The following is a 19,273-nucleotide window of genomic DNA, read 5'->3' as shown; positions in this document are numbered from 1 at the left end:
TGCATAAAATACCTTTTGCTACAGAATCTGTAAAGAAAAAAAAAACAGATTTCTTACAAAATCTGACTGGAAATGATGTAAAATACAGCATAGAGGCTGCTAGTTTTTTGTTTATACCTCATAATAATGATTTACTAATGTTGTGCCAGAGTTAACACCTTTAAAATACATATTTAAAACCTTGACTTATATTTCTGATGCATGGTGTAACTTGTTACTTTATATTGGCGGTGCTTCAGGGGGAAACTGTTTAAGCCTGTATCGTGTCTTTCTTTAGAGACACTGTGTGTAACCATGTCACTTTTTGGACCAGTGTTTTTGTTCCACTAAAAAAAGCTGGTGTGACTGTGAACACTCAGGAGGAAAAGTCTTTTCATGCAGTCGTGATATTTCAGACACTACAAAAACTTAGTTTCTGTAATGAAATAATCTGATCATTGTTTTGTTTTGTTTTTTTAAATCACCTGTTGCAGACAGATGTTCAATAAGTGCACTTTAACCTGGCGTCACCTCCCTCATGTCTCTGCTCTCAGTCGTGACCACTTCCTCATGTTTCTGGAATATTGTGCAATGGTTCCCTTTGTCTTTTGTCTGTTTTCACCACTGATGTTTCATATCTCCACTGTATGTTTTTTTTTTTTTATATGGGTAAACGCTTTTCTACGGTGCTGGTTTCTTATTGAACAAATAAATTATTAGTTATTGAAAGAGGATGCTGTTATGCCTTTGAATTTTAAACCCCACTTATTCATTCACTGTTTTCATCATAAAAGTACATAAGCTTTTTGTATTTGAAGTAAGGCTAATTATTTTGTGCCAAACTGAAACATAAGAACAAAAAGAACAGGCTCTTTTTTTTTTTTTTTTTTTTTTTTTTTTTTAGGACTTTGAAAATGCATATCAGACTTACAGATTTACTGTGGTGTTCTGGGTTATAATAGCTGATCACCACAAGGGAGTAGTAGAGAGCTGAACCTGGAGTGTATTAAACTACTGCTGTCAATTAGTAAAATATCCTTGTAACACAACAAGTTTCAGATTTTATATAATGACTCACTGTAGTGGAAATACATATATTCAGCTACTGTACTGAAGAACAGTTTTGAGGAATACTTTTTACTTGCCAGTTATGTTGTAAACATAACTGATTTGACATCACAGTCTGTTTTCACATAAATAATAAAGTAAGAATATTTTCTGTTTGTTTTAAAACACTTTTTATCTTTTTTTGTAGAATGAGTGCTTGTAGTTTTAATACTTTGTTCATTTCTCTGACTGGACTGGTGAATACTTAAGACCTATTTAAAGAAAGATTATTAGAATTAATAATTTTAAAAGCTGTGAATAACAGGAATAGGCACAATTGGGTAGAGCCCACTTTCCATAGTAAGGTTTTCAAAAATAAAAGAATAAAAAAACTAAACTGTACAATGTTTCCCACACCCACAGACTGAAAGAGACATAACTCATTTTGTGTCTTGTTGTGGTCTGTTTGCATCTATTTTTAGCCATTTTGCGTCCCTTTTGGTCACACTGTGTCCTTTAACTGGGCTTTATGACATTCAAATGAGAAACATTAACTGTTACTTCCAGATCCACAGGCTCTGGCCCAGATACTGAATAGAAGGAAGGGCACTCCTGAAATATTTTCCACCAAGCCCTTGTATTATCTGCATATTCATATCTCATATCATTGTCACACATGACGACAGTTGTTACCTCACAGAATGAGTAAGAATTGCTCACAAGACTTTATGACTAAATGAAAGAAAATGCCAAGTTATCAGTGTAGATATGAGAGAACAGTATCTTTATTGTCTGTATGTTGTTAGTGTCATTACTGTGTAGTGGCTCACGGTTATTTGTTCATTGGTAACCCAATGAGTGTTTATGCTACATATACTGTTGTATCTTGATATATGGACACAGATTTCTGTGTTTTCATTAAAAACTATATAAATATGCATATTTAGTGAGATCATGGTGAAATAATTGTTTTTATACATTTTTGATTGTCATGTCGCTCGTACAGATTTCGTACTACTAAAATGATGATGATGAAAATGATGATCCTTTTTTATTGATAATTGTTAAACTTCTTGAAATGTTTGGTTTTGAGAAGACTCTATAGCCGTGAGCTAATGTCAGCATGTTAACATGTTGATGTTTGCTTATCATTAAATGAAAACTTAAGGAATTACCTCGAGCCACAACTTAAAATAATCCATCCTGAGGTGAACATGAATTGTTTAGACTCTTTTTACTTGTCTCTCATTCTTGGTCTTTGCTCCGTCTTTCTCTACTTTGAACAAACAGCCACACACCTTCAATGGGCACGGCTCATTGAAGGTGTGTATTTTGGTCAGACAGTCCAAAGAGAGCTGATCGAACCTGCACAGCCCTGCAGTCCGCCTGATGAGGGATCCTGTTTTAAACTAGATGTCCTTTAGATTCTCCTGAAGGAACATGCCGTTGTATTGTTGCTACCTGTGTTGTGTGGTGCAGGTTTTTCATAAATATTAAATCACTGAGGGCACATTAAAGAGTGTGTTTCCAGGGATTTACACACACAAGTACATCTGCCTTTCAAATGATCTTAGGAGCAGTTAAGCTGATGACAATTGTCATTTGAAAAGGAGATGTTTAAAGTTGAGTTCTGTAACCTAAAATCATTTCTGTCACCCAAATTAAATCACAATACTACTAATACTTGATTACACTTATTTAAGACGGTTTTAAAGAGGGTGACATTTGAAAACACATATCCATCTAAATGATAAAGAATAGTATTTACTCAACAAGAAAAGAGCCATAGGCACGAGTGGTCTGATGTCACAATGCTGCTGGAAACTCCCCTTTCAAACATTCAGTGGACCACAAAGGAATCCGCAGATTTAGTGACGTCATTCCCAGATTTCGAAATGTATGATATAACCCTTTAGCTTGGCTAACTTCGCAGTATCTTCAATTCAAGCCTAGTTTTCTCAGCGGCAGTGGTGGTCATTAGAGGTACTGCAGCTCCAGTATTATAGCTTTCCATCAATTCTCAGTTATTTTGTCTGTGTCTTTATTTAGTTCTCCATTTAAATATGTTTGCTATATTTTAGACTGTAAAAGAGTTCGAGTTAGCACTGAATAATGCCAGTGCACAGGTGTAGTTTTTCTTTGAGACTTAGTGTCAGGAGAAGTACAGACTGGTCCTTTCTCTACATTACCTAAAGAGTAATTGTCAAGGGTGTCTATAGGTAAACCAATTCCGTTTTGACCTTTTTACAATAGCCACTGGTAAGATAATGGAGGTTTCTCCCTGCTGTCACAGAACAGCCTTCTTTTTCTTTGTATTGGATTGTCTTTTGGAGAATTAATTCTTCACTTTCCAGAGTTTCTCCTGTTGTTCAACCGGTTACACCCTGTTTTAAAGAACTAGCAAAAACAAAGGAAATTTGATCAGTCTTGGTCTCAAGAGAGAGTTTAGAGCCCCCACAAAGGACTAAGTGCAGTTTCAGAGGCTTTTCAGCTTTGACAGGTGTAAAACACTGAGAGAAACACTGAGTCCTTTCCAATGCTGGTGTTTTGAAAGTCAAATTTGGCAATGCTGAATATGGGCACAGTATATTTCAAAATCAACCTGATGTGACTTTAAGCATATGGTTTAAAGTGAAATTACAAATTCATGTCTTTTTCATGTACAGTTGAAGTGCTTTTATGAGTTTGTGGGTTTATATGCTGTAGTGATTATCTCTGAGTTTGCACCTTGTTAAATGTACTGCTGTATTTGTAGTGTCCTCTTGTCTTATTTTACATTCCAAAGTTCCAATATTCAACTTCAACAAGCAAACCTGATCTTCCTTACTGGAAAACAGGAGACGGAAAAATCAAAAACAAAAACTAACCCGAGGAATGTTAGAATACCTTAACCAGAATACCTTTGAGCATGTCAACACCAAACAATTGTCGCACAATTTTTCTGACATGGTGTCATCAGCAGGCGATAGTGGTTTGTAATGTTTCAGTTTGGCTTTCCGTAAAGGAATTACCATAATCTCTTACCGGGGCTGTAAAAACTCTTCACTAAATACAACAACCAGTTTAATCTTAGCTGAAGAGAAAAATTGTAAAACACTGCATACAATAATTCTGAAATCTTTTCTTCACTTTGAATTTTTAATTCAATTTTGTGTTCTTCATTTTTCTTTCCCTTCATTTCCTTATTTCCTGTATCCCTCAAAAATGATGTTTTACATTAATAAGCACCTCATATCTATATGACTACATTACAATGTAGTTGTAACAATTTATTAAATGTTTGTAAACTCCTTATAAATACTAAATAGAATTTAAAGTTTCACCCCTTTTCTGAGTTTATATAAAAATAGATTAATTCAAATTGACTAAAACATCACAGTTTACATTTATTTATTTATTTATTTATTTATTTATTAACTATTTGTTGCATGAAGTGGATGAACAATTGAATAGCCGCGCATTCAATAATCCAAACTCTGAACTAAAGTAAACTCTTGAATGAATTCTTGAGGAAGCTCTTTGTGGGCCAAACAAATTCCGCTCACTGAGCCAGAAAGTTATTTCCCCCTCAACAGTGACACGGCTTGTTTCAGAGAAACTACTTGGGTGACACAAACATAAAGAAAGTACACACCTGTAGGGCAGGTAGTCAGTCAGGTGAGTTCTTACAAAGCCACGCCCCCTCATCACCTCGAGCATCAGCACTGACACTGGCTGTTTTAAATCATTCCCGCAGGGATCAAACACACTCAGAGGAGCAGAAACCGCTGAACAAAGAACATCCTTTCAACTCAGCATCTGACTTTCACAGCTTAGGTGAGTCTCTCAAAACTCAAACCACATTTTATATTTGGATTATCCTCAATACTTATTTTTAATTGTTATTATTTATTTTCAATATTTTATATAGTTAAGAATTCAAGTAATAGTAACTATATTATTCAAAAGACAGCGGAAGAAGAGGAAAATGAGTACCATTTATTTTGTACTTTAGAAACTGTGATGATTTAAGCAAATCAATTTTTTGTGAAATGGCTCAACCAAACCTTGAAATGTATTTTTGTGTTCAGATGATCACAAAGGGAAAATGGTCCACTATTGTATGGAACTACATATTATTTAACAATTAGTATAGTTACTGCAAACAATGAAGGTCTGAGGATCTGATGTCCTGTTTTTATATAACTGGACATCTTTCCTTGGCACAACTACAGTCATAAACTTTGTTATAACTGTGCTTGTTAATAATTCATAGAAATTTCATATTAAAAAACGTTTAAAGAGATTACCTGTTTGATAAAACAGATTATCACAGCTGACTAATTTCTCTGCAAAGCCGTAGAACATTTACATATCAGCACTTGTAGACAAGAAGTGTGGGTTGTACTAATGTCCAATGTTTTCATGGAGATTTAAAATTCAGTAACCTAATACTTCCACATTAAGTTAATTTCAATTTAAGGCATTGTTATTTTGTGATGTTTACACATTATATTATTAAGACTTAAGAAAAGGTGCGTAGGTGGAAAATGGCCCAAAACTGTGAGTGGACATGATTTTAAAAAAAAGCATTCATGTCTCCAGTTTTTAAGAACTGTAATGTTTTTGTGGTAAATGGTTGAAAAATGAGACATCATTTATCAGGTTTTTAATATTTGCTTTTTTCCTTTTATTTTTTGTGTCTCCCTGGAAGAAATGGAACGAGGACTGACCCTGTTGGTTGCAGCACTGATGCTTTTTGTGGCACCAGGTGTCAAAGGAACAGCTCATTTGTCATTCGCAAATAATACACAGGTTGGTTTTCATTCAGCTTAACCTTCTCCTTCTCAGTATGTAGCACGACAATACCATTTTGACCTTTGTACTTTGAATGCACAACTGTGGCTAATATTTGTTTAACAACCACTTTAACAGTTTTATCAGCTATTGTCAACATGGCATTTAAAGCATGAAGTTTAGTTTTAAGCTCTACTAGAATCAGTTTAGCTTGATTCTGTATTTTTACCATTTATATTTCAAAGATTTACAGAAATATTCGAGTACATCTTTTTAAGTGACAACTAAACAATACAGGGGTTTATGAAGGGATTTATAAAGCTTTTAGCCCTGATGATTTTTAGTTTATATTGTCTTAAGACGTTCATCTGTAAAGTGAAATAACAAAATTTGCACTCATTTCCTGTGTTTGGATTTCTCTGCATGTTCTTATTGAGAAATATTGATTAGTTTATGTTGCACATGTTCTAGATCCTTTTCCAAGAAGCAGCTTTATTACATTTTTAGGAATATATTTGTAAAGTTAAAAAAAAAAACTTGAACATCTCTTTTATATCACTTTTACATCTCTTTTCCACAGGCTGAGATTCCTTGAGTTTTGATTCCTAGTATGGGTCAAGATCCCAAAAAGTTTGGATCCTACATTTCCCATAATGCACTATTGTATTTCTTTAGCTGACATCATCAGGGTTAATTCTCAGACTTCAGAAAGTTCCACCAGAACCACAAAGACATCGTGCCGTTTTCAGCAGTACTCTTTGTCATGTGTAGACTGAAAGTCATTTGTAAAGTTGGCGTGTGCAGCTTAAAGTCAGCCACCACCAGTTTTACTTTTATCTGCATTTTTACACATCAAAACAAACACAAAAATGTCAAGTCAGCTAGAAGTACTGACTCATTTTAAAGACCTCTCACCAAAGACCAAAATGGTGGAGAAAATAACAGGCTTTAACCTTAAAGGCAAATTATTCCATTGGAAACTCTCTCAGAATGATTTAATATTATTTCTTACATGCATTTTATCACACATTTCAGCTCAGTGGGAGTAATTGCAAATTACCGAAGCTGCTTTGTGACTTGTACTGTATGTGTTACTGATTGTGTATGTTTGTGTGACTACCAGGTGAACATCACCCGGGCAGGTTGTGGAGTCTCTAAACTGTGTGTGGAGACACCAGGTAAATGTGATCCTGCAGGGAACACCACCTGTCTGTTTGCGTCTGTGGTCGCCAGCGCCCCGATGGCGCCCAACGGCACTAACCTGTCCATCGAACTCAGAGGAAACTCATTGGGTTACATTGCACTGGGACTTGCTGTGAATGCATCTGAGGTAAAACACACAACAGTAGTATAATGTTTATGTTAACACATACTGTGTCTCATATATATAGTTTAAAGTCCAAAATCAGGGGCTGAATCCTCCAAAAGATTGGCCTGCAAGAGTCTAGTCCATCAGAGGACCCTGAAGCCAGATCTCCTCCTCTTTCACAAATCCAACAGTCTAGATTTACATGCAGACCAAATATATGAGGCTGTGTCTGAGCAGTCATTGTTGTGTAAAGTCAAATATTTTTTCCAGGGTGTTGCCCTCAAACAGCCATCAACCAGTGATAAAATCGATATATTTTAAGTTGCCTGAATTTCCAGGTAAATGATAGGCATCACATATTTTCCATATAGGCCTTTGCTGTGTAACATGCTGTAATAACTTCCGTGTTCCCAAGAAATGCAAACTAACACGCATTTTTTATTCATACTTTCTTATTCAGTGGAGACTCATGAACACCTGAATGCAAATGTCTGTGAAATATGACACATCATAAATCTCATACCTGTTGGAACACAGCATGGGGGTGGATATTTAGTTTTAGTAGTTGTTTTAAAGGTTGATACCAAATGCAGATGTTACTCAAGATACTAATTATATGAGATTTTAAACTTTGACAGTGATTAACAAACTAGCAGTAGCCACCCAAAAACCAGGCAAAATGAGGCTGAGCAGCTGACGTTTTGGATAAAGTTAGTCTTTTATCAAATGTTTGGGTATTTAAAATTACACTTAAACCATACTCTATATTGATAAGTGTTTGTGTGAAGCTTTGAGATTCACTCAGTTAACTGTGCTAGCAGCTAGCATAGTAGTTAACAGTGGGTTAGAGTTAAAATATAGTGGCCTCTTTCATATCCTCCCACTTTTGCTTTTGAGGTAAAGTAAAACAAATGAACTTTTTAAAGCCCAGATTAATTTTCCATGATGATTAATTTTTGGACTGCTTTGATATGTTTATTTTAGTTCTGTATATACGGCTTTGGACTTGGATTATTTTAACCCTGTGAGACCTGAACTATGAAAGAATGGTCAGAAAATTCTAATTTTTCAAATATGAACTCTTTATTTGTCCCTTTGACAAAATGTAAAAAAAAAAAATTAAAAAAAAAAAATTCTAAGTATATTTTTTGTTTGTATCACACATGTCAAAACATTTAGAAAAGTGAGGAGTGTCTACCAGGAGTCAGTATACGAGCATAAGAGTTCATCTAAAAGGGTTAAATGCAAAGTTTATGCTTGATGGTGATGCAATGAGTCCCAGAAATGTGGGTATCATATATGATACGTACGGGCTCACAGGGTTAAACAACCTAACACCTGGTAATTTTTTTGAAAATACTTCAGCATACTTCACCGTCACAGTCACTGGATGTTCCTATGAATATAGCAACAAACCAAACAATCTATCTATATTTATAGCCAAAATGTGTTGTGATATGGAACACAATGTGCAATACCAAAGCATTTCAAAAACTATGTAAGATCTTGTGATGAGCAAAGACATAAATACCTGCAAACAAGGAAGCGGAGGAAAAAAAATGCACGACGACTCCAAAACCTTAGTCATCACAGATGAACACACAAAACAAGAAGAGCCGGAAAAACATAAAACGTTGCCTGGACTATTTCATCACATTATTGACTTGCTTAACAAAGACATTCTGTGACTTTGGAATAGGCCACTGTTGTCACGGTAAGAAAGATATCTCATTTATCATCACTATTTCTTTCCACAGGGTACCACCATGCTTTTCGTGTGTGCGCAAAACAGGTCGGACAATGGAACGTTCTTCTTCCGCACAATGCAGAGAAACAACACAGATGCTGCACTCAGTCCAACAGAGACGGTGAGGTGTTAACTGTATTTGACATTACTTTAATTTTATTTGCTATGCTAAAATTTTGTGTTTTTGTTGGCTCTTTTTGTTGGTATCACTCCTCACTTTTTCCCACCAAAATAATTTCCCAAAAAGGTTCAATCAAACTCAAACATCATCTTATATAAGCTGGCATTATCTTACTTTAATGTCACCTTGCCTTTTCAGAGAGTGACAGAAATCCGAGGCCTGGTGACAGGCGACGTGATCCAGTGCGAGTTCAACGTCCCCAGTTTGAACGCCACCAACACCAGGAGCAGCGCTTCTACCACCTTCACCGTCCTCCTGGGGACTGGTACTTTTGACGGAAGTAAGCAGACACACACTTGTTGTATAAAGTATACAGTTTAGGTATAAATTTAACTTAGTGTGAATGAAATGCTCCCATTTTGTTCAGGTTTTTAGCTACTCGCCCACACAGCTGTCAATGAAGACACGCCTTGACTATCCCAGTGTTCTTACTCCTGTTTTTCTTCTTCAGATGCTCTCGGCCCCTTCAACATCTCCCTGAACAGCGGCCTTCTGAACATTGCCGACCCGGCCAACAACGTCGCCACCACAGCTGCACCCACAACAATGAACAGCACTACGACATCAGGAGCCAGCAGTGTTCTCCACCCTCATGGTAAACAACACACTGCCATTTCATATTTACACTTAAGAAGGAATTCAGGATCCTAATTTAATAGATTTGTAGTATATACAGTAGACATACTAAATGCACTTATCCTATGTCAGCCCATCAAGATGTGAATAGACTACAAATCTATTAAATTAGGACCCTGAATTGACTAATAAGAAATTTGACTAATAAGAAAAAAGCTCAAATCAGATTAATCAGTTTGATTAAAGCAATAGCATGGCTCATAGTAACCAAACCTCCCTGATAACCTCATCTTTACGTAAACGGTTTGATAGCTGAGTTCATGTCCAGAAGAATTTGTGAAAGCATTATCAGGGAAATAAATAAATAAATGACCATTATCTCTTATTTTATAATGTTCAGATTTTCTAGTTAATTTCCTGGAAGCTATCTGAAAACTTAGCTGGCATTCAGATGTTAATTACTGTGATTTTTCCAAGAATGTTTGTTGTATTCAGGTACTTAAGACAAAAACTGTCACGACTCCCAGCAACATCAAGCTGCTCGTTGATTTCTGAGCCTTTACTGTATCGAGTTCCAGTGTCAGAGAACGGAGAGAAGTGAAAGACGGGTTTACTGGACAAACATTAACACCTCTTGTCTCTTTCCCTGCCAGCTTTGCCTCTCCTGCTGTGTGTCCTCACATTGTTCGTCAAGCAGAGAGCCTGAAGGAGTCCAGAGGAAAGTTGTGGGCTGCGTGATACAATGAAGACGTGTGTGCTAGATTTAGGCACAGACGAAGACTGAGTGTCAACAAGCTATGCATAAATTGTTTTACTCTAGTTATTTACACATATTTAAAGTATCTTTTGCACTACATTTATACCTGAAATGAAACTGCAGCTAAAATCGAATGATATTCAGATGGAATTTGCTAACACCTATAAAGCTAAATGGTGGTTTTAGTGGCTGAGTAATTCTTTAATTTTCTGCAGACTACAGATTAAGGATTGTACTTCCAGTTTTGTATAAATTTTCCTATTTAAACCTTTCACTCTTCTGGCAGCACAAGCAGAGTATGCAAATACAAATTTAAAGGCTTGAGTCTCACAAGTCTGAGCTGTTTTTGCAGAACATGTGGGCAGTAAACTGATAAACAGCAAACATTATTTTGGAGAAACCCATGTCATGTGAATGTACTGTAACTGCGACATATTTGTTGAAGGGACAAGTGAAAATTTCGCCTAAACCGAAAATGGTAATAAAGCTAAAACTACGATTTACTCCTGGCATCACATCTGTGACTTATTTACCTGCCCAGCAAAACAAGGTCCTCAAATTACACACTTGCATTGTGACCTTCCTACCAGGAATTTGACTACAAGACAAAACGCAAGGCATGGCTTCACTCCTACAAACAGAAACATTCATGTTTCACTAAGGATAGCTGACACTTGTTATCAGTGCACACTTAGAGACCTCCACCAATTCCCAGTTTATGGAATAAAATGAAGCGGACTGAAGTACCCGACTAAACACTGGCCAGTTTGAGTGTCTGAATCGAGGATGTATTAATAGAGCTGGATACAGCGCTGCCACTGTTCCTTGCTGCCAATCCTAGTGGCCACTTGTGGTATTGCAGCGAACAACTACCATTATGAAGGAGACATCTATAAAACTGCTGACGAAAAAGGTTGGCTATTACTCTTAGGAATTTTTAAATTTGTATAAAGGTTTGTATATTTCTAAAAGCTTTCCCAGAGTCTAGAAGAGTGAGTTTTACCGGTGTGCATTTCTGCAGTGCTTTTCCGATACTTTTAAATATTTTTGTTAAAACTGATTTAGAAAGAAAGAGAAACGAACGGCAGTGAAGTTTAGCCGGTTTCATTTTAACCACGAAACCCGAATTCTTTTTTCCAGATATCACTCATGTAGTTTGTGTGAAAAAAAAACCCGAGGGCCCATCCAATTTTAATATTTTATTGCAATTTATTCCTTTACAGTTAAACTGAAACTGAATAGTATAAAAACTGACAGTAACATACAGACACACAAGGTCAAACAAATTCACTGATGAGGAAAACAAACACACTGAACCTAAGAACGCTGATTTTCCATCGTCGCATTAAGACATGTCCGTCGAGCTGTCGTCTCTGAGAACATTAACAGTCCACGTTTCTGCCTTCTCCTGAAGACAGGTAACAACGCAGTAAAAACAAAAACAGAAACCTACCGCTAATTATTCCTGTTACAGTGATACTGGACAACTGGCCAAAGTAACAAACAAAACAAAAAAAGAATGGATTCAGGTACAATGGAACAACAGCGTGTGTGCACCATGCTTGTGTGTGTGTGTGCACGTTTGCTTTTATGTATCTACAATATGAGTGTTAAAACAGAGTCCGAGTTCCTACTGGAAGCTGTGTGTACGCTGCATGCGTCAGTGTGGTCCGAGCCTACGAGTCGTCTTCACCGTTGACACTGTCAGCGTCATCGTCACCTTCCACGTGCTCTCCTTCCTCCTCCTCCTCGTCCTCCTCCCTCTCTTGACTCTTCACCTGCACAGTTTGACAAAGCAGCTTGTATCAGAAATATGATTTAAAAATGAAATGTGACTACACTCGAGTCAATGAGCTACATGAGTTTTAAATGTGCCAATATAAAAAAATGAAAAAGGCAACAACTTCAAGGGTTTTGCATTGTGTTCTACCTACTACAGCAAAGACTCATTTTTAATTCCAGTTTGTGAGCAACACAGGGAGCTGCTCAGGGAGTCTCACCTCTTCCTCCTCCAGCAGGTCTCCCTCCTCTTCCTCCTCCTCCTCCTCCTCCTCGGAGTCATTCATCTCCTGGCTCTCCCTGTCCCTCATCTTTCCGTCGTCCTTCTTGTTGCTTGGGTGTGGTGGTGAAGTCACCTCTCCTGGCTCAGTTTTTATGCCCTTAGCTTCTGCCAAACACGGACACGCACTCAGGCATAATAATCTATTACATTAAACTGGGTTACAGGACGTATTCTGTGTGCACTTCTGATGTTCTGGCAGTTTTCTCACTGTGTATGTGTAGTTGTGAGACATGACAGTGTGACTGAGATCTTTCTGTACTGTAAGTTTTAGTTTATGACCCATCTAGTTAAAGTCTTGTACATTTGTTTGTGACTTTTACATAACAAAGAATTTTCCTTACAGATAATAAAACCAACAGCAACAGCTCCACATTATAACATACCCCCCCCCCCCCCCATACCTGACTTCTTGCTGTGGTCCTTCTCCATGCGCTCCAGACTCTCCAGCAGGTCATCCACTTTGCTTTTGATTTGGGTCAACTCACGCTTGATGGTCTGCAGCTCATCCACTTTCACTGCAGAGAAAAGGGAGGGAGAACGAGTGTTAGAAAGACTTCTGGATGAGCAACTGGAGCAGAGTATGATGGCGAGAGAAAAATAAATCTTCCCCATTCCCACACTCACTTGCTCTGGACGAAGAAGTCCTCTGGCTGCTCTTGGAGGAAGAGGAGAAGCTGCTCTTGGTACGTCGGCTGCTTCCTCCGCTGAGGCTGACCCGCGGGCGCTTGGACGGAATCACGGCCCGCGACAAGGGGGGAGGGGGAGCGGGGACACGGGATGGGTACGAATACATTCTGGTGTCAAACACAAGAGCAACACAAATTAAAACATTTAGAGACTCTGGTCTAGACTTGAGCTCTCTGTGGAGGGAGTTTACAGCTGTGGTGAATATATAACAATAATTGATGAGAGACAGGCCCAAGGTGATTTGTCATGCCGATGTGAGCATTGCGTTTTCTTTTCAAACTGGGAGACAAACTGATCATTTTACTCACCTGTCGTAATAATCTCTTTGAAAGTCATAGTCGAGGTCAAACGAGGAACTGCTGCTAAGGAAGAAAAATGACAAGTGTTTGGAAGGAAATATGGCAGGGTGATGGTATATTCTTATCAAAAATCTCACCTCACGTCAGGTGAGCTTTAGATTTATTTTTATTTCCATGTCTTTTCTGTATTATCACTGACTAACCTGTACATGTCTCCAGCTGAGCGTTTGGTGGTTTTTGACCTGTGTGGTTTGGGTTCTCCAGCCAGGTTGATGTCTGTGGGATGAGACCACAGATCATTAAGGGCAGCGATGAGGAGCAGGTTACAGAGGTCTGGTAATTTCCTCTATAAACTTTATACAACGTGCGCACAAAAACGGTTAAGGCATCACAGACTGAAAAGGTTGGGAACCTTTTCCCCCTCTCATTCCAAAAAGTTCCAAAAACCGAATCCTCACCGAGCACTTGTCCGACAATCATCCTCCCATCCTCCCCGTTGACAGCAGCCCGGGCGTTCCTCTCGTTGGAGTACTGAACGAAGGCATAGCCCTTGTGGACAGAGCAGCCTACGATCTTGCCGTACTTGGAGAAGATGGCCTCGACATCTGCCTTGGTGACCAGCAGGGTGTTGAGGTTGCCGATGAAGACCCGGGAGTTGAGGGAGCGTGGGTCGGTCTTGTTGGTGACGTTGCTGCTGGCCATCAGGCTGGAGGTGGTGGGTGATCGACTAACAGGAAGAAACACACAAATCCCAGATTTAGTGGCATGAATGAGTAACATTCACCTTTCTGAACCACTCATGGTGAAGTGCTGGAGAGTCCCCAGCTGCAGGGCCTGTGAATCAGAATAACAGCACACATGATCAGCAGGGTTTCCTGTAAAATTAAGAAGGTAAATCAAAAATAAAACTAGTGTTAAAGGAGAAAACTACAGAAAGTTATGGGTCACCTTTATGGTACTAACACGAGGCAAGTGTACAAACTTTGTGCTCATGAAATTCTCATCAGCTGGTCATTGGTTACAAGTGTGGCTGTATAATTTTCTCCCAGTATAAAAAATAAAAAGCTTGTTTTTTAATAGCTATACACATGCTATTAAGAAACAAGCAATCAAATGACGTTCAATTACTCCGCAGATTATACTTGAAGTATTTATGTTAGAGGTCTTCAATAAGCCCAAACATCCCAATCAGGCAGTATACTGCATGTGTGATTCTAGTACTGGCTTCATGAAATGACTTTTGACCATTCATTTAACATATTTCAGTCCACAACAAAGGAACGAAACATTATTGTATTCACTAACGACTAAATGTGAGAGTAGCACACAAGCCTTTCAGTCAGAAACGTATTACCATTAGTTTGTTGTTGTTTGTTTGAGCTTCCAGTATGAGGTGTGGTGCTGCTGGTATGTAAATGTTAGTCCAAACAGATTGAAGTTTAACCCGAACAAAAAGCAGAAAAAATAAAGGTGGGGCACGTGGATAAACTTCTGAGCTAAATTTCAACATATGCCTTATCACAGCAAACAATTCATTTACAAGATGTTTGACACGTAATGTTAGAGGCCTAAGTGTTATTGTAAGGAATAACACGTAGCAATTAATTGGAACCAAGTATTTTTGCGACAACAGAAAGCAACATAGCTAAAGTCAAGATAATCATCTTTCATTTCTACCTGAGTGACAGAAAAGGGAGCGGTAACCACTTGAAGGTTTTGGCGGTATATTAAAGGGTTTAGATTAGCTAGGTAGGACTCCCGTTCACAGTTTAATGAGTTTGGGGTTTAGAGGTGGGAAGTTTAAAAAAAATTGAATTTTGACTTAATGCCTCAGTATTCATTAACTGAAAATTTGTGTAGGCATGTTGGTGCTTTGATTTGACAACATTTAAGCTATACCTCAATAATATAACCTAAATCCCAGACATCAGAAATGCCTGTTAAATCTTTCCAGAGCCCAAGGTGACGTCTTCAAATGTCTCATTTTGTCTGACCAATAGCCCAAAACCCAAGGCTGCTCAGTATACTCTGGTGCTGTATGGCTCACCAGTCCTACTCTCGGTATCCGATAAGCAGGGCATGTTACTATTGTTCTAACAGAGCCAAGGGAGGATGTGAGTTCTCCGTAAGGCCCAGGCCTTGTGAGAATTTGGAAATGGGGAAAGGAGCCCTCATACAGGAAAACATGAAAACAATAGTGGCATCAAAAGTAACTTCCCCCCGCCTGACAGGGGGCTGAACATTCATCACTCACTCCATAGCGTCTGTGTGCAGGGCTGTCGTCTGATGTTTGACACTGTGGACTGGGTTCAGTTTGGTTGGGCTGGTGTCTCGACCTTCACCTTCGCCCCTCGCGATTTATACTGAGGCGACAAAAAACACACCTCAGTCAAGCTGAGCAGGGTTATCATGTACCAAGTCTTACCTGGATGGAGTGTGTGTGCAGGAGACAGTGACGAGGCAAACAAAGGAACAGTTCTAAAAAAAACAAGGGGTGCGCGTCTCCAAGAAAATCCCAGTACAACTACCCACTTTGGGACTACAAGCTCAGCCAAATGCATGTTTAAGTGCACTGTCTAATGCTATTAAAAATAAGCTGTGTGAAGTGACAGGATTCAGAAGAGATACACATTTAAGAAACAAATCTAAGCCTGGGACTTAAAAAAAAAAAAAAAAGAAAGAGAGACAACACCATCACATATCAATAAAAAAAAAGTATGCCCTTAATGATCCACATAAGCTTCTGTTTGTGTAGCTCTTATGGCTCTTATATAACATGGCTGTAGGAGCTCAGAGGGGAGTATGTGAAGCCCTTGAAAAGAGTGATGTCAGTACAGGATCAACTTGAACCGCAGCTGTTTGTGTATCAATAAACCTTGTAACTTCTCAGGATCTCACACCGACAAATCGTGTGAACTCATCAAAGACATTTACATGTTTAGAAAAACTGAAAGAAGATGATTGCTGAGGTGTGAAATTGGACTGTCACCTGTGGTGGCTCCACAGGTTTAACCAGATGAGCATGATTAACAGGAAAATTTCATGGAGGAGCTTTGCCAATCCACACTGAAACCTGGTAGTCTCATTTATGTCATGCTCATGAAACACGAGTATCAGTTTGGAATGACCTACTTTACAGGTCAGGAATTACTGACTTCTAATATATATATAAATAAATAAATAAATAAATAAATAAATATGAGGACTGTCAAGATTATTACTGATGCGAAAAAAAAGGAATACTTCAGTGGGGTTTCACCACCTCAATTTAAGAAACAGTGACATGGCAACTTAAAATGGATGAAAAATATATTTACTATTTAGACAGACTTTTAAGGAAAATAGAGATGTCACTATTATCACTCAGCAATGCAATACATGGGACTTAGTTTATACATAATTTTATTGGACCACATATCAGTGTCCTCAGGGGTTCTGAAGTCTGAAGACTTTTTAAAGTCCTTTTTAAGACCACACAATGCAATTCAATATCTCTGTCAAGGTCACACTGAAAATGAAGGTGATGGAGCACAAGGCCTAGGCATATTTAAACAAAACAATAATCCTTGGTATTATCTTTAATCAGTTAATGGGAACTGCACCCAGATAAGTAGCAGACAGTTCATGGGAGGATTAAACAACTGTAGTTTTTGATAAAATGTAACCCTGACTATTGTGGACAAGGGTAATTGTGTGTGTAACTCCACAAAAGGCCTCCAGTGTGCACAGTCAACTGTTGCACTAGTCTCACTAGTTGTTCACAATTATATGTTTCCAAACAGCCCACAGCCACAAATACAAGTTTACAACAAATATTAGTATATGTAGCAGGCAAGAAAAAATAAAAATAATCAAAATCTTTGTTAATGAAAGTTAAAGACTTTTAATACCTTCCTTGTTTTAAAGACCTACAGATACTCTGTTCCTGTAAATGTAAATGTTTTTGAATTTGGTGACTGATGTGTTCAGTACTTTACATTTAATGTGAACACTATTTAAATTCATTAGCTTCTGTCTCTAATGAAAAGACTAAATGGGGCTTATGGGTGAACCTGCGGCCTAGGAGTGAATGTGAAGGCGTGGGTTGATTTGGATACACATGAACAGCCATCATACTCTTTCAGATAAACACATGTTTAATTATTCAATGTGTATTTGTAACGTTATGCAACAAAACTTAAGCCAAAGTCAGTCCAAAGCTTCCAAAATCAGAAAAATCACTCTTCATCAGGGGAGAAAAAAAAAACGTGAAAAATCTACTCCACATTAAAAAACGAAAAAATAAACTGACTGAGTAAAAGGAGCCAGAAAAGCAAAGTCTCGGGATTGTGAAAAATTACCTAAACCATCCACAACACACCCGCCTGGACCCCGTCAGCGCCACCACCAGGCTTCAGTGTGAAACACAGGGCCTGCGCTAGTCTCGGGGGCTCAGAGCCGGCTGGCATGGCTAACTTTAGCCGACCATCACTTGAAAAGCACAAAAATGCACAGCAATCAGACCAGTTCCTCTGCTTGCAAAAACCAAAACCTGCAAAATTCTCATAATTGTGTAGTCGATAATCAGTAATCTATTATGGATCAGGATGAAGCTGCGACTATCAAACCAAAAGGAGACTGTTAGCTAGTAAGCTAGCTGGTGGGCTGGCAAAAACACATCCGTCCCGTCAAGGAAAAGTCTTCACAATAGACGCTACAAAAATAAAGCTAAAAAAGGAAATGAAACTGCAGCTAAGATGCATCCAAAGCGTCGTGTTTTCTAAAAACCACAAGCACCGTTCGTGAGTTTGAGGGGGACGTGCGTCTTCAAGTTAGCTAAGCTAGCTACCTCGCTAGCCAGCACATTACGATCTGTCCACTCGCAAAATAGCAAAAAAAAAAAACATCGTTGAAAAAAATCCAAAAAGAAAAGAAAAAGGAAGGAAAAATGAAAAATGTCTGGGAACAAAATACTCACCACGACCTTTACGAGTAAAATGTCTTGCTTTCGGTAAAATCTGTCAAATCGTTACTTAGGTCGTCCTTTCGGAGCACCAGCTGTTCGCCCCCTTGAGCAACGAGCTAGCTTTCTTCTAGCCACCGAGCTAACACAACGCTAACTGGCGATGGCGCAGTAATGGACAGAGGTACTCGTTTTGTGTCACAGAGCAGTCCGAGGGAGCGGGGTCGGTCAACTGATGTATGTCACATGAAGAAAACCGCTGACACCGGTGTGACCAGTTATATAAAGCGCACTCACCCGTTGTCTTTGAAAATCAGACCGTCCTGCCTCCAAAAGCCTCCAGAGATTTGGTATTTCATTGTTTTTTATATTTGTTTTTTAGACCAGTGCTGGAAAGTAATTTAGTACATGCTCTGAAGTACTGCACTTAAGTACAAATGTGAGGTACTGCCCAACAGTATGTATGTAAAGTAAGTATGTAAGTAAAGCTACAACAACACAACAACTTTATTAATCAAGTCTGACTAATTTGATAATCATGTAAGTAATTTTCATGGAAAAATACAATTCATTTCATGGCTCTAGTTTCTCGGGTGTGAGGACTTGCTTTTTTCTTTTTAATCATATTAAAACTTGAATAAAAAAATGTGTATTTATTTATATTTTTATTATCTTGAGATGTGGACTGTTGGAACTGAACCCTTCCTCTACTGCTTTTTACTTTGCTTTTATAAATAAGCAACCAGTTGTAAAATATGTCACTCTTAAGTCACAAACACTTGACTTTGTCCTTGTTTCTGAGATGGTTTCATGAATTTCTCCACCACCTATACAACTTGGTTAACAGTGGTTATTCAGAAAGTTATTGTCCTATTTAACTTCAAATGCATTTTACCTTCAAAGCACATGTA

At 38.2% G+C, this 19,273-nt stretch overlaps 2 protein-coding genes across 6 annotated transcripts; one reads left to right on the top strand and one right to left on the bottom strand.

Annotated features, from left to right (window-relative positions):
- The first annotated feature begins 4,655 nt into the window (after positions 1-4,655).
- On the top strand, positions 4,656-10,875 carry LOC121192764 (putative ferric-chelate reductase 1). Its single transcript, XM_041054642.1, has 7 exons — positions 4,656-4,842; positions 5,720-5,820; positions 6,926-7,132; positions 8,869-8,979; positions 9,178-9,319; positions 9,491-9,634; positions 10,269-10,875. Exons 2-7 carry the CDS (start codon positions 5,722-5,724, stop codon positions 10,319-10,321), a joined length of 756 nt encoding a protein of 251 aa, XP_040910576.1. The 5' UTR covers positions 4,656-4,842; positions 5,720-5,721; the 3' UTR covers positions 10,322-10,875.
- Positions 10,876-11,562: 687 nt separating this feature from the next.
- Positions 11,563-18,509, bottom strand: LOC121192753 (heterogeneous nuclear ribonucleoprotein C). Of its 5 annotated transcripts, none has more exons than XM_041054624.1 (9): positions 18,378-18,509; positions 15,675-15,783; positions 13,879-14,147; positions 13,624-13,696; positions 13,430-13,483; positions 13,059-13,228; positions 12,836-12,949; positions 12,373-12,539; positions 11,563-12,150 (listed from the first exon to the last, which is right to left on the bottom strand). In XM_041054624.1, the coding sequence occupies exons 2-9, from the start codon at positions 15,677-15,679 to the stop codon at positions 12,049-12,051; spliced, it is 954 nt and encodes a 317-aa protein (XP_040910558.1). In that variant the 5' UTR covers positions 15,680-15,783; positions 18,378-18,509; the 3' UTR covers positions 11,563-12,048. The 5 variants fall into 5 exon arrangements, with proteins under 5 accessions (XP_040910558.1, XP_040910561.1, XP_040910560.1 ...); XM_041054627.1 differs by having other exon boundaries at positions 12,373-12,536; XM_041054626.1 differs by having other exon boundaries at positions 13,430-13,480.
- Between the last annotated feature and the right edge of the window lie 764 nt (positions 18,510-19,273).

The sequence above is a fragment of the Toxotes jaculatrix genome, chromosome 14 (assembly GCF_017976425.1).
Source record: "Toxotes jaculatrix isolate fToxJac2 chromosome 14, fToxJac2.pri, whole genome shotgun sequence".
Classification (NCBI taxonomy): domain Eukaryota; kingdom Metazoa; phylum Chordata; class Actinopteri; family Toxotidae; genus Toxotes; species Toxotes jaculatrix.
The sequence above is the reverse complement of the archived record's forward strand: the minus strand, read 5'-3'. Positions and strand labels throughout refer to the sequence as shown.